Genomic DNA, 13,273 nt, shown 5'->3' on the forward strand with positions numbered 1-13,273 from the left:
CCAGATGCTCAAGAGGCCAAGGTGGAACGACGGCTTGACCCTGGGAGGCAGAGGTTGCAGTGAGCTGAGATTGTGCTACTATGCTCCAGTGTGGGCAGCAGAGCAAGACCCTGTCTCAAAAACAGCAAAAAAGAAGAAGTTCAAATTTGGATGTCCTTAAGTCATTAAGAAGAGATTTGATTTTGTTCAGCAGGGGTTTACCAAGGCAGAGAGTATACGATGTATTTTAAATTTCCATAAGTCACAGGTAAAATAATACTTTTAATACTTCAGTTGCAAAAAAAAAATTCATCTAGATGTTCTAGATTTATGACATCACAGATGTTGGCCTTTCTGGATAGCTAGTTTTATAATGCCATTACAACTCTATTCATCTAATTCAGTGGGTCGTATCATTTTTGGTGGGTGCGGGGCAGAGGTGAGTTATTGACACTAATGAAGTCTATGGACTCTTCTCCAAGAGAAAAGAAAACAAGTATTACATTTCACCCACAATTTTAGGGAGTTTAGGAAATCCCCTGAAGCCCAAACTATGGACTCCAGGTTAAAGACCTCTGTCTAACCACTCCCTAATACTCATATTAGAGTTGATTCACGCCTATAGGCTATCTAACAAAGCAATTGTATCTTCTCTTAAGTACTAGATTTATTTTTTCGTATAGCCAATAGGAAAGCAGTTATTATGGAATTTAAGAGCTTGGACTCTGGAACCAAGTAGACCTGTGATATGGTTTGGCTCTGTGTCCCCATCCAAATCTCATCTTGAATTATAACCCCCACATGTCGAGGGAGGGACCTGGTGGGAGGTGATTGGATCATGGGAGCAGATTTCCCCCTTGCTGCTCTCATAATAGTGAGTGAGTTCTCACAAGCTCTGGTTGTTTGATTAAGTGTCTAGCGCTTCCGCATTCTCTCACACTCTCTCCTTCCACCTTGTGAAGAAGGTGCTTGCTTCCCTGCCACCTTCCACCATGGTTGTAAGTTTCCTGAAGCCTCCGCAGCCATGTGGAACTGTGAGTCAATTAAACCTCTTTTATTTATAAGTTACCCGGTCTCAGGTAGTATCTTTATAGCAGTGTGAAAATGGACTAATACAACCTGGATACAAATCTTGGTTCTGCCGCTTAGTAGTTATGTGATCTTGGCCAAGTTGTTTGACCTTCCTGAGTTTGAGTTTCCTCATCTGTAACATGGGGTAATAATAGTAGTCCTGGGCTGGGCATAGTGGCTCATGCCGTAATCCCAGTGCTTTGGGAGGTCAAAGCAGGAGGATCACTTGAGGCCAGAATCTACTAAAATAAAAAATAAGAGAAATTAGCCAGGTGTGGTGGTGCACACCTATAGTCCCAGCTACTTGGGAGGCTGAGGCAGGAAGATTGCTTGAGCCCGGGAGTTCAAGTTTATAATAAGCTATGATTGCAGCACTGCATTCCAGCCTGGATGACAGAATGCAACTTTGTCTTAAAAATAAAAAAAAAGTCCTGACTTCCTAGGGTTGTTATGAATATTAAATAAAATAATACATGTGCCAGGCGTGGTGGCTCATCCCTGTAATCCTAGCACTTTGGGAAGCCAAGGCGGGCAGATCACCTGAGGTCAGGAGTTCGAGACCAGCCTAACCAACAGAGAGAAACCCCTCTCTACTAAAAATACAAAATTAGCTAGGCATGGTGGCGCATGCCTATAATCCCAGCTACTCAGGAGGCTGAGGCAGGAGAATCCCTTGAACCTGGGAGGCGGGGTTGCGGTGAGCCAAGACTGCACCATTACACTCTAGCCTGGGTAACAAGAGCAAAACTCTGTCTCAAAAATAAATAAATAAATAAATAAAATAATACATTTAAAACATATACCTAGCACAGGGCTGGATGTGGTGGCTCAAGCATGTAATCCCAGCACTTTGGGGAGGCTGAAGTGGGTAAATCACTTGAGGCCAGGTGTTCAAGACCAACCTTGCCAACGTGGGAAAACCCCATCTCTACTAAAAAGAAAAAAATTAACTGGGTGTGGTGGCACACGCTTGTAATCCCAGCTACTCAGGAGGCTGAGGCACGAGAATCGCGTGAATCCAGGAGACAGAGGTTGCAGTGAGCTGAGATTGTGCCACTGCACTCCAGCCTGGGTGACAGAGTGAGATTCTGTCTCAAAAATATGTATACGATGTATATGTATATGTGTATATCTAGCACAATGCCTAACATATAAATGCTAATAAATGTTAATCATTTTATTATAGTTGGGAAATAGAATTATTTTTCCTTTCTTTTTTTTTTTTTTTTTTTTTTTTTTAGACAGGGTCTTGCTGTTTCACCCAGGCTGGAGTTGCGGTGCTGCAATCATGGCTCACTGCTGCCTCAAACTCACGGGCTCAAGGGATTCTCCCATTTCAGCCTCCCAAGTAGCTGGGACTACAGGCATGCCCCACCACGCCTGGCTTTTTTTTTTTTTTTTTTTTAGAGACAGGGTTTTGCCATGTTACCCATGGCTGGTCTCAAGATCCTGGGTCCAAGCAACCTACCTGCCTTGGCCTCCCAGAGTGCTGGGATTGCAGGCATGAGCCACCTCACCTGACCAGTATTTCTAATAATATGAGAACAGCTACAGTTGTTTGACCTGTTTCATCAGGATCTATCTAATTAGCTGACTGAGGGGGATAAAGCTCTGAGTACTTTGATCTCAGTAACCATGTTCATTGGTTAGCTCCATGGCCAAGAATCTGATATTCTCTCCCTTGCAATCTGTTGATTTAGATTCAGTAGCCCTATTTTCAGCAGAAACCTGATAATGTTTTCTGTGAATTGTTTGTTTATTTTTTACTATTTCAACTTTTATTTTAGACTTGGGGTACATGTGCAGGTTTGTTTCAGGGTATATAGTGTGATGCTGAAGCTTGGGATACAAATGATCCCATCACTCAAATAGTGAGCATAGTACCCAATAGTTTTTCAACTCCTACCCCTCTTTCTGTTTCCCCACCTCTTTTAGTCCCTAGTGTCTATTGCTCATACCTTTATGTTCATAAGTACCTAATGTTTAGCTCCCACTTTTAAGTGAGAGCATGCAATATTTGGTTTTCTGTTTCTGCATTAATTTGCTTAGGATAATGGCCTCCAGCTGCATCCATGTTGCTGAAAAGGACATGATTTCATTCTTTATTATGGCTGCATCATAGTCCATGGTGTATATATACTACATTTAAAAAAATCTATTCCACTGTTGATAGACACATAGATTGATTCCATGTCTTTGCATTGTGAATAGTGCTGTGATGAACCTACAAGTGCATATGTCTTTTTGGTAGAAGGATTTATTTTCTTTTGGATATATACCCAGTAATGGGATTGCTAGGTTGAATGGTAGTTCTGTTTTAAGTTCTTTGACAAATCTCCAAACTGCTTTCCACAGCAGCTAAACTAATTTACATTCCCACCAACAGTGTATAAGTGTTCCTTTTTTCTCCACAGCCTCACCAGCACCTGTTGTTTCTTGACTTTTTAATAATAACCATTCTGGCTAGGTGTGGTGGCTCACACTTGTAATCCCAGCACTTTGGGTGGCTGAGGCGAGCTTGAGCTCAGGAGTTTGAGACCAGCCTGGGCAACATTGAGAAACCTTGTCTCTACAAAAAATACAATAATTAGCCAGGTGTGGTGGCATGTGCTGCTCCCAGCTACTGGGAGGCTGAGGTGGGGAGGATCGCCTGAGCCCAGGAGGTTGAGGCTGCAGTAAGCCATGATCACACCACAGCACTCCAGCATAGACGACAGGGTGAGACCCTGTTTCAAAAAAATATAATAATAATGATAGCCATTCTGATTGGTGTGAGATGGTTTTGATTTGCATTTCTCTGATGATTAGTAATGTTGAGCATTTAAAAATATTCGTTGGCCACTTGTGTGTCTTCTCTTGAGAAGTGTCTGTTCATGTCTTTTGCAAACTTTTTGATGGCGTTGTTTTTTGCTTGTCTGATTAAGTTCTTTATAGACTCTGTGAATTTGGGGTGGCAACCTAGAACTGTGTGTTCGCAGCATGAAAGATACTGAAATATATTTGTAGATGAACCATATCTATTATAGTCATCATTTCAACCATAGTACCTGGGCAAAGGGCTTGTCATAGAAAACATCCAATAAATATTGAATTGGTTGTCTGAGTCACTGAATTCTTTTAGAATAGTAAAATATCTTTAGAGAAAGACTCAGTTAATTTTGATGATTGTTTTAATTGTTAGATTATGTTTTCAAGACTTTCCTCCTTAGTTTCTTATTAGAGGTCCTGTTCTGAAACTGGTTGGTGGTGATAGAAACTTGTCCATTCCACTTAAAAGCTGTGTAATGATGAGTAAGTTATTTAATCCTTGATGCCTCAGTTTTCTCATTTAGAAAATGGGCATAATAATAGGGTTAGAGTGTGGAGGAAATGGGTTAATGTAAGAAAAGTGCTTAGAGCAACATCCAACAAAATGTTCAATAAATCTTAGCATTGTTATTAGCGCTACTATTATTACTACTACAGTGACTGCTGCTTATCAAGATTCCCTCAATACTGTGGGTTCAATTTATTTGTACCTTTCCCCATACTAAAATTCATTTTTTATTTTTTACTTTTTTTTTTTTCCGAGACATGGTCTCACTCTGTTGCCTAGGCTGGAGTGCAGTGGTGCAATCATGGGTCACTGTAGCCTCAACCTTCCAGGCTCATGCAATCCTCCCATCTCAGCCTCCTCAGCAACTGGGACTACAGGTGCACACCACCACACCCAGCTAATCTTTGTACTTTTTGTAGAGACAGGGTTTTGCCATGTTGTCTAGGCTGGACTCAAACTCCTGGGCTCAAGCAATATACCCACCTTGACCTCTCAGAGTGCTTGGATTATAGGTGTGAGCCACTGCATCTGACCTAAAGTTCAGTTAAAACATCCTTATTTTATTTATTTATGTTTATTTATTTATTTTGAGACAGAGTCTCTCTCTTGCCAAGGCCGGAGTGCATGGCTTAATCTCGGTTCACTGCAACCTCTCCTCCTGAGTTCAAGTGATCCTTCTGCCTCAGACTCCTAAGTAGTTGAGATTACAGGCATGCGCCACCACGCCCAGCTAATTTTTTTGTGTTTTTAGTAGAGACAGGATTTCACCATGTTGGTCAGGCTAATATGGAACTTCTGACCTCCCAAAGTACTGGGATTACAGGCACAAGTCACTGTGCCCAGCCAAAACATCTTTAATTTGAAAACATAAATAGCATACTCTACAATGTAATGCTAAAATTTTAAGACTGTTCTGTTGCATAGAGAAAATATTGTGAAATTTTATTCTTCCATTTTCACTATTGGAGGCACAAATGAAGATGGGTTTATTTTTACTGAATGTGAAAATGATCATCATCAATATAGTTGCAACATTCTCTCTCTGCTCATTCTGTACTCATCATTTTTCAGTTCCAGATGTCATTTGCATGGTCCTGATGACATTGAGTATGGATATTGCAGAGGAGTGATAGCTTCCCTTTCCTATTGAAGCTGAAGCTTCAAAGAGAAGATTAAAGAAGTGTTTGTTATCTATCTGCACAGGCCTGATATGAAATTCTCAGAGGCTTTTAGGATAAACACAACTCTGTATGTGTGTATTTATGTACTTTTTCTTCTGTATACTTCTATTGTGGTCTTTGTATTTTGGTTTAAAATTTCTAATTTCAGACTTGTTGGATTCTCTGGCTAAAGGAGAATTGTTTTCAGAAAAACAGTATGAATTGGAAGATGTTGGCAGGATATTACTAAATCCCTCCTAAAGAGTATAGAATTCTCTATTGTGGAATTATATTTCTAGAGAACATGAAGAAGGCCACCCATGGAATATCTTTAACAAGACAAGACCAAGATCTTAAAGGTGTCCAGCGGAGACTAATCTGTGGTGCCCTCCAGTGAGGGATGCAGTTGCTCACCTTTTGGGATTTCCTTTTAGAAGTGTTCTTTGTGAGCTTTGGAATAGAGGTGTGGCTTTTTAAAAAAACAAACTCCCTGAAGGGTTAATCCATAAATAATATTTAGAGAAAGAATAGAGGGAGAAAAGTTAGGATAGCAAGATACCTTCTGAAAAAGAAGGGAACTAACATTCCACTTCATACTGTTCCACATCAAGTTCTACATATAATTTTTATTGTCAGAATTTTCTTTTTTTTTTCTTCTTTTTTTTTTTTTTTTTTTTTTTTGTTGACAGGATCTCGTTCTATTACCCAAGCTGGAGTCCAGTGGCATGATCACAGCCAACTACAACCTCAACCTCCCAGGTTCAAGCGATCCTCCCACCTCAGCCTCCCCAGTAGCTAGGACTAGCATGTGCCACCACGCCCAGCTAATTTTTGTACCTTTTGTAGAGATGGGATTTCTCCATGTTTCCCAAGCTCATCTTGAACTCCTGGGCTCGAGCAATCCTCCTGTCTTGGCCTCCCAAAGTGCTGGGATTACAGGTGTGAGCCACCACACCCAACCTCAGATTTTTTTAAATTGACAAATGCAGTGGAATATATTTAAAATGCACAGTATGATTATATACACACACACACACACACACACACACACACGGTGAAATGATTACCTTAGTCATATTAATTAATACATTCATCACCTTACATGGCTTACATGGTTACCTTTTTTTTTTGGTGAAAGTACTTAAAATCTATTCTCTTACCAAATTTCAAGTATGTAACACAGTATTATTAACTATAGTCACCATGCTGTACATTAGATCCTTAGAACTTATTCATCTTATGATCGAAAGTTTGACAGAAATATTTAATTACAGTATTACCAGGAATAAAGCAGGTTCTGCTATTTAACATCAACTAGATGAACCTACTACTTTATTTGATACTGTTGAGTTCTTAAGATATAACTACTATTGGCAGAAGCAATACTCTTAGTATATATGACTTATAAGATCATATTTCTTCTCGACTAACAAGAGAAACCAGGAAGCCAGGGCACTGTAAAGTAGGTAGAGAAAAGGACTGAAAATGTGTATTAGTTGGAGTGGGCATCATGGGACAGGGAGGCAGAGAAGAGGCTGAGATCATCAATAACATACTTTGCCTATTTAACAATTTACCTAGAGCACCTTTTAACTGCCACTGTATGACTAGAGTTTTTTCTGGGTCAATAAATGAGAACAACATTGGTTAGCACAGTTCCTGCTGTTGCCATCATCAATATTTTGGAAAGAAGAGAGAGAGAGTGTGTGTACATACACATGTGCACATATATGTATGCACATACTCGAACCCTAATTTCTATTTATATTAAATTAGAAGTTGGGTAATGATAGGAATTGGGGGTTAGGGAAGTGCCTCAAGAGAAGATGGAAAATAGCAAGAGCAGATAGAAAATTGCTCAGCCATTTGATGATTTGCTTGATTAGCTATGTTTTACAGAAAGGAGTTTTATGGAAAACTCTTCATGGTGGCCAGGTACGGTGGAAAGCTGCACTGTCTGTTAGGTGGAGACTGACCCATCATACTATTATTCACAATGTATTTAAGTTTCATCCAGTTTCAGCTTACATATGCCCCTGCATTGATATGGATGCTCCTTCTTCCCAGCTTTTGAAGCTTTCCACTTCCCATCCCGTCCTCTGCCCCTTCCTCTCCCCTTTGCTACTGCAGATGTCAAAGCTGTCCTGGAATTTCCTCACCCTCTAACCTAAGTATCTTACATTTTTCTTCACCTGATTGCCAGCGCAGAACTGTTCTGGAAAAGGAAAGGAACAAGGAAGGACAAATTGTCAGGTTTCTTCTCCACTTTCTTATGTCTGATAATGTTCCCCAAATTCAACTGTGAATTATGGCAACATACTTACTCTCCACTGACCTCTTCTGTCTTCATTTTCTGAAAATTTATCACACAGTAAAGAAATAACCAATATACTCACTGGGCTGATACTCTGCCCTGAAGAAGCCAAGCCTAATTTTAGTAATGTATGTACTAGAAGACACACCATTATCACCTATCTCCTTTTCTGCATCTTTTTTTGTGGTTTGTGGACCTTTTAAACTGCAAATTCCAACCTGCCTTATTTTTTTTGTTGTTCTCTTTTGTTTTGTTTTTGGCTTTTAGCAGGGTGAAGCCATGATTTTTAGTTTCTGCCTCTAGTGGTAAGTGGAAAAGAGGGATGAGGAAGGGGCTTTACTGACCCATCAGAAACAGAAACTAAGAAACCATGACTGTATTCTCTCTCTTGGGCACCACTGCAAAATAATTCTATAAAAAACTGTGGACTCCCTCCCTAGGTTAAAAAAAAAAAAAAAAAAAAAAAGCTCCGACACACATATACACTCCTGAGAGATCAAAATGAGGATAGAAAAGCATCCCTTATATTTGGTGGCATGAAGGTTATTGTGTCTGTAGCAACAGTTAATGTGCAATGGCTCTGAGCCTGACTGGAGGATGTTGAGTAAGTGGGCAGTGAGGGACTAAAATGAGCCAAGTGTAGACAGTGCTTTTGAAAATGTCACTGTGACATGAAGGGAAACAGGACAGCAGGTGGAGGGATGTGAAGGGGTGAGGGAGGATTTGCTTTATTTTTATATGAGCATAAACGCTGATGGAAAGGGCCAAACTGGAGGAAGAGGTTGAATACAGACAAGAGAAAAATCAATAAAGAATAACGTAAAGTTCCTGTGAAGGTAGGAGGAAATGGGATCCAAAATACAGTAGACTTTCTTGGGTAATCATCATATATAACATTGTTTTTGTGGGGAAAGAAATGCAATTTAGTTTCCAAATAAGAGACTTACAAATGATCCTTTCCACCATTGCTATTTTGTTAGTTTAAGACTTCAAGAGTTGCTGGATGCAGTGGCTCATTCCTGTAATCCCAACACTTTGGGATGCCAAAGTGGGAGGATTGCTTAAGCCCCAGCCTGGGCAACAAAGTGAGACCCCATTGCTACCAAAAAAAAAAAAAAGACAAAAAACAGTAATTGCTTTTCACTCTCTCATTGCAACGTCATTGAGAACTAGTAGTAATGTGTGTAAGCATCTAGATGTGGTGGCACGTGCCTGTGGCCCCAGCTACATGGGAGGCTGAGGCAGGAGGATCTCTTGAGCCCAGCATGTCAAGGCTGCAGTGAGTGATGTTCATGCCATTGCATTCCAGCTTGGGTGATAGAGCAAGACCCAGTCTCAGGAAAAAAAAAAAAAAAAAAGACTTCAAGGGTTGTCAGTTTTGCCAATTATTTCTTAAAATAATAGAGGAGATAGGATGGTACAATGAACTGCAAGAGCCCCATTCTTGGCTCAGACACTAAAATGTTAGACAACCTTAAGTCAATTGCACTAAAATGTTAGACAACCTTAAGTTAATTGTTCATGTTTCACTTGTTGTTTGTTTTATTTTGTTTTTTGAGACGGAGTCTCGCTCTGTCACCTAGGCTGGAGTGCAATGGTGCGATCTTGGCTCGCTGCAACCTCCGCCTCCTGGGTTCAAGGGATTCTCCTGCCTCAGCCTCCTGAGTAGCTGCGATTACAGGCGCCTGCCACCACGCCCAGCTAATTTGTGTATTTTTAGTAGAGATAGAGTTTCACCATGTTGGTCAGGCTGGTCTCGAACTCCTGACCTCGTGATCTGCCTGCTTTGGCCTCCCAAAGTGCCACCGCATCAGCCACTGCACCCGGCCCATGTTTCACTTGTAAAATTAAGAATTTAGACTTAAAAGGCAAAGTCCAGGAGTTCGAGGCTGCAGTGAGCTATGATTGTGTCACTGTACTCCAGCCTGGGTAACAGAGAAAAAAAATTAGGCTTACGAGGCATTTGAGGATGTGTTGGTGTTGGTGGTGGGGTTTGACTGTTGTAACAACTGGGAGTGCCTCTGGTATTTGTTACCTAGGACCAGTGATGGTAATGGTCCTGTAATACACGGGCCAGATTGTCACAGCAAAGAACCATCCTGCTGAAAGCCTGTAGAGCTCTTGACGAGAAACCCCAGGCCACCGCTAGGTTCCCTTTTAGGATCTTTCCAGCTGTAAAGTCAAAATTATCTGAGGAATTTCAGTGAATTAAATGCATCTTTTAAGCCATTGAGACTCTTTCAAATGTCAGGGACAACCTTTTGTTTTCCTCAAAATTAGTAGTGACTTTGGCTGGTTATAGACTTTAGCAAGCTTCCTGGACCAGGTGCTATACTATGGTAGGCCAACCAAATTTGAGAAATACAAGTTTGACTTACTCCCTTATTTTTTCCCCTTGTATTTCAGGTACTATTGGGATTTTCAGCCCCAAGGTAAGTCCTCTTTGACCACGTATGGTTTTATGCTAAAAATGTGTAAATGGGATTGTTTATTTCTGTCTCTTCTCTACAGACTTCTCCACAGAGTGGCATTAGCCATTTCCAAGGAAAGTTAGTGGAGTGTTTAATTAACCTTCACCCTGCTGCGCCCCCCTGCCCTGCTTTTTAGCAACAAAAGGCTCTATGCTTCTTCCTTCTGAGCGGATTGTTGCTAGATTATTTTATAAAACCAAGGCTATAATATGCTTTAATTCCTTGAGCTTTGTTAGGTGCCAACAGGATCCAGTAGCATTCAAATAAAATAGTAGCCGAGTCCATAATAAAAACCTTGGGAGGGTTCCAACTCAGCTAATCCTTCATTTGCTCCAGAAATAAATTCCAGTATGTTACCTCCTCGATCACAGTGCCCTTCCACACAACCTGCCTGTCTGGCAGCAGAGAAATGTCAGAAATGGAGCAGTGTTGAAATTCCCACTAGAACAGTGTTATCACATTTTAATATGAGCCTCGCTGCAGCCTCAGTGCTTCTAATTGCTTTCAAACCATTGTTTTCCTGCTTTTGCTTGATGAACCCAGCATCTGGCATGATTCTAAAAAGTACTACAGACAGCTGTGTGCAAAATTAAAAAAAAAAAAGGCCAGGATGAAAACACATTTTTAAAAGGTTCAGAATTGAAATTTTTTTTCTGAATTCAAACAGTTTGAGGGGATATCTTTTAAAGTATTTGCCTTCCTTCCTTGGTTGAGAATGTTGGAAATGTCAACCTGAATATTATCTTAATTTATTGTAAATGGAAGGGCTTTATTTTCTCAGATAATCAGAGTTTTAGATCAAACTTACAAATTGCTTTATGAACTATTTTGCTCTATAACTTTCTTAACCAATTGTAAACTTTTTAAGTACTTTTTATTCTGTTAATGTTGTCACTGTATCCAACCTCAGTGAATAGTAATACCTTAAATAAATTAAAATTGTGAGTGGTTATAATAGTTTTATTAAAATTTTTATTTTTCTGGCTCATACTTTTAGTGTATTTCAAGTTTTTATAAAGCTTTCTTTTAAAGCCATCTTTAAGAAATAAAAATCATATATTTTCAAAGCTTCTTGACTCTTGTAAGTTAAAGTGGGAGCACTTACACTATTTTACATAATGTGATGTGCTGTTACTATATATCGCACTGTCCTAAAGCATTGATAGCTGAAAACATAGATTGAGCAGTGGATAATTTTATGTAATAATGTAGTGGTTTGCTTTGCAAAATGTGAATTGCACTATTCAGGGGATGGCCCTATAGTTCAGGGTTTAACAGATGTTAACCAAAATCCACAGGGGGAAGAATATGATTGTGAACTGGCAGAAATGAATGAAACTGTGAGGGTAGAATTAATTACCTAAAGGAGAAATAAAGAATTAGTGTCAGAGATGTGGTATAGGAATAGGTTGAGAAGAGAAAATAATTTTGGAGCTTAACACAAGAGACTATATGGGACTAAAAAAGACAAAGGGAACATCTTACCAGATTCTTGACATGGTGGCATTGCAGTCATCTTTCAACATAAAGCAGCTTCTACCCATCCTTTCTCTCTTGGAGAGAGGACAGAGGTAGAGCAGCCAAGGAGACAAGTGAAAATTTATTTAGAACAGAAAACTGTATTTGCTTCTTGACAGCAATTAAATGTATGTGGCAAAATCTTAGTGCATTTGGAAGTAAATGTAAGGAAAGATGATATAGAAAAACTCATGCCCTAGCCCCTAGTCTCATGCCTTCTCACATATTTTCAGGGGTGGGGGGCATTAGTGAGAGGTAAAAGTATCTTTTACCTTGCCCTTTTGATCAGACCTTAGCTGATTATGTGCTTCAGAAGCTGGTGGGATGGGTAGGAGCAGTAACTGGTCTAGATAAGGTACAACAGGACAATTTAAGATTATGAAAAGATTAGAAATATGTAAGAAAGAGAACAACTAGCAGAAGAATCTTTAAAGCCCTTGAAAACTGGGTGGTGTTGGGATGGGAGTGAGAAAGAACAGAAATGATGGCCCCAAACTTTCTGAGCATTTTTGTCTGTGACAGGACCCTCTGTACAAGAAGATGATGGGATGAATTTTATTAACTCTGCATTTGCCTAAATACGCACTTGAGTTCTTCAAGATATTTGAACTAAACCAGGTCTGATGCCTGGAAGGAAAATAGTCTTTCATTATAAAAGATCCATTATTTGTATATCCTTTTAGTAGCACATATTTTAAAAATAGTAGCCTTGGCTGGGTAAGGTGTCTTATGCTTGTAATCCTAGTACTTTGGGAGGCTGAGGCAGGCAGGTGGATCACCTGAGATCAGGAGTTCGAGACCAGCCTGACCAACATGTACTAAATACAAAAAATTAGCTGAGAGTGGTGGTGCATGCCTGTAGTCCCAGCTACTTGGAAGGCTAAGGCAGGAGAATTACTTGAACCTGGGAGGTGGAGGTTTCAGTGAGCCGAGACTGTGCCATTGCACTCAAGCCTTGGCAACATGAGCGAAACTCATGTCTCAAAAAAAAAAAAAAAAAAAAAAAAAAGCAGCCTTATCAAGATATAATTCACATGCCATAAAATTTACCCTTTTAAAGGGTACAAGTTAGTGGTATAGATATAGTATAGTATAGTGCAGTACAAGTTGTGCAACCATCACCACTATCTAATTTCAGAACGTTTCATCACCCCAATAAGAAACCCTGTATGGATTCTAGAGCCCATTATCTCCAGAGGTAGAGAGCCCATACTCTTCGTGACTGTTTTTCACTGTCTCATTGCAAGGTTGTTGAGGGTTAGTAGTAATGTGTGTAAGCATCTAGCTTAGTACCTGGACATGGTTAAAAAAAAAAAAAAAAAAGCCAGTAGTTTCTATTTATCATAATGGTACATTAATGGTAATTCTTTCTCTCACATTTCCACCTAGGTTTTCTTATTGGTCCACTGTCAACTTCCTGAGTGATATTTATTTTAAAAAGGAA

The 13,273-nt window shown here is 39.8% G+C and overlaps 1 protein-coding gene across 2 annotated transcripts in view; it reads left to right on the plus strand.

Moving 5' to 3' along the window:
• Positions 1–13,273, plus strand: part of SKAP1 (src kinase associated phosphoprotein 1) — a 305,720-nt gene that overhangs the window by 57,863 nt on the left and 234,584 nt on the right. For both annotated transcript variants that reach the window (XM_025361855.1, XM_025361856.1), the window contains exon 3: positions 10,247–10,272. In XM_025361855.1, coding sequence (XP_025217640.1) covers positions 10,247–10,272 — 26 coding nt within the window. The remainder of the gene's footprint in view (positions 1–10,246; positions 10,273–13,273) is intronic.

Source organism: Theropithecus gelada, chromosome 16 (assembly GCF_003255815.1).
Source record: "Theropithecus gelada isolate Dixy chromosome 16, Tgel_1.0, whole genome shotgun sequence".
NCBI lineage: Eukaryota > Metazoa > Chordata > Mammalia > Primates > Cercopithecidae > Theropithecus > Theropithecus gelada.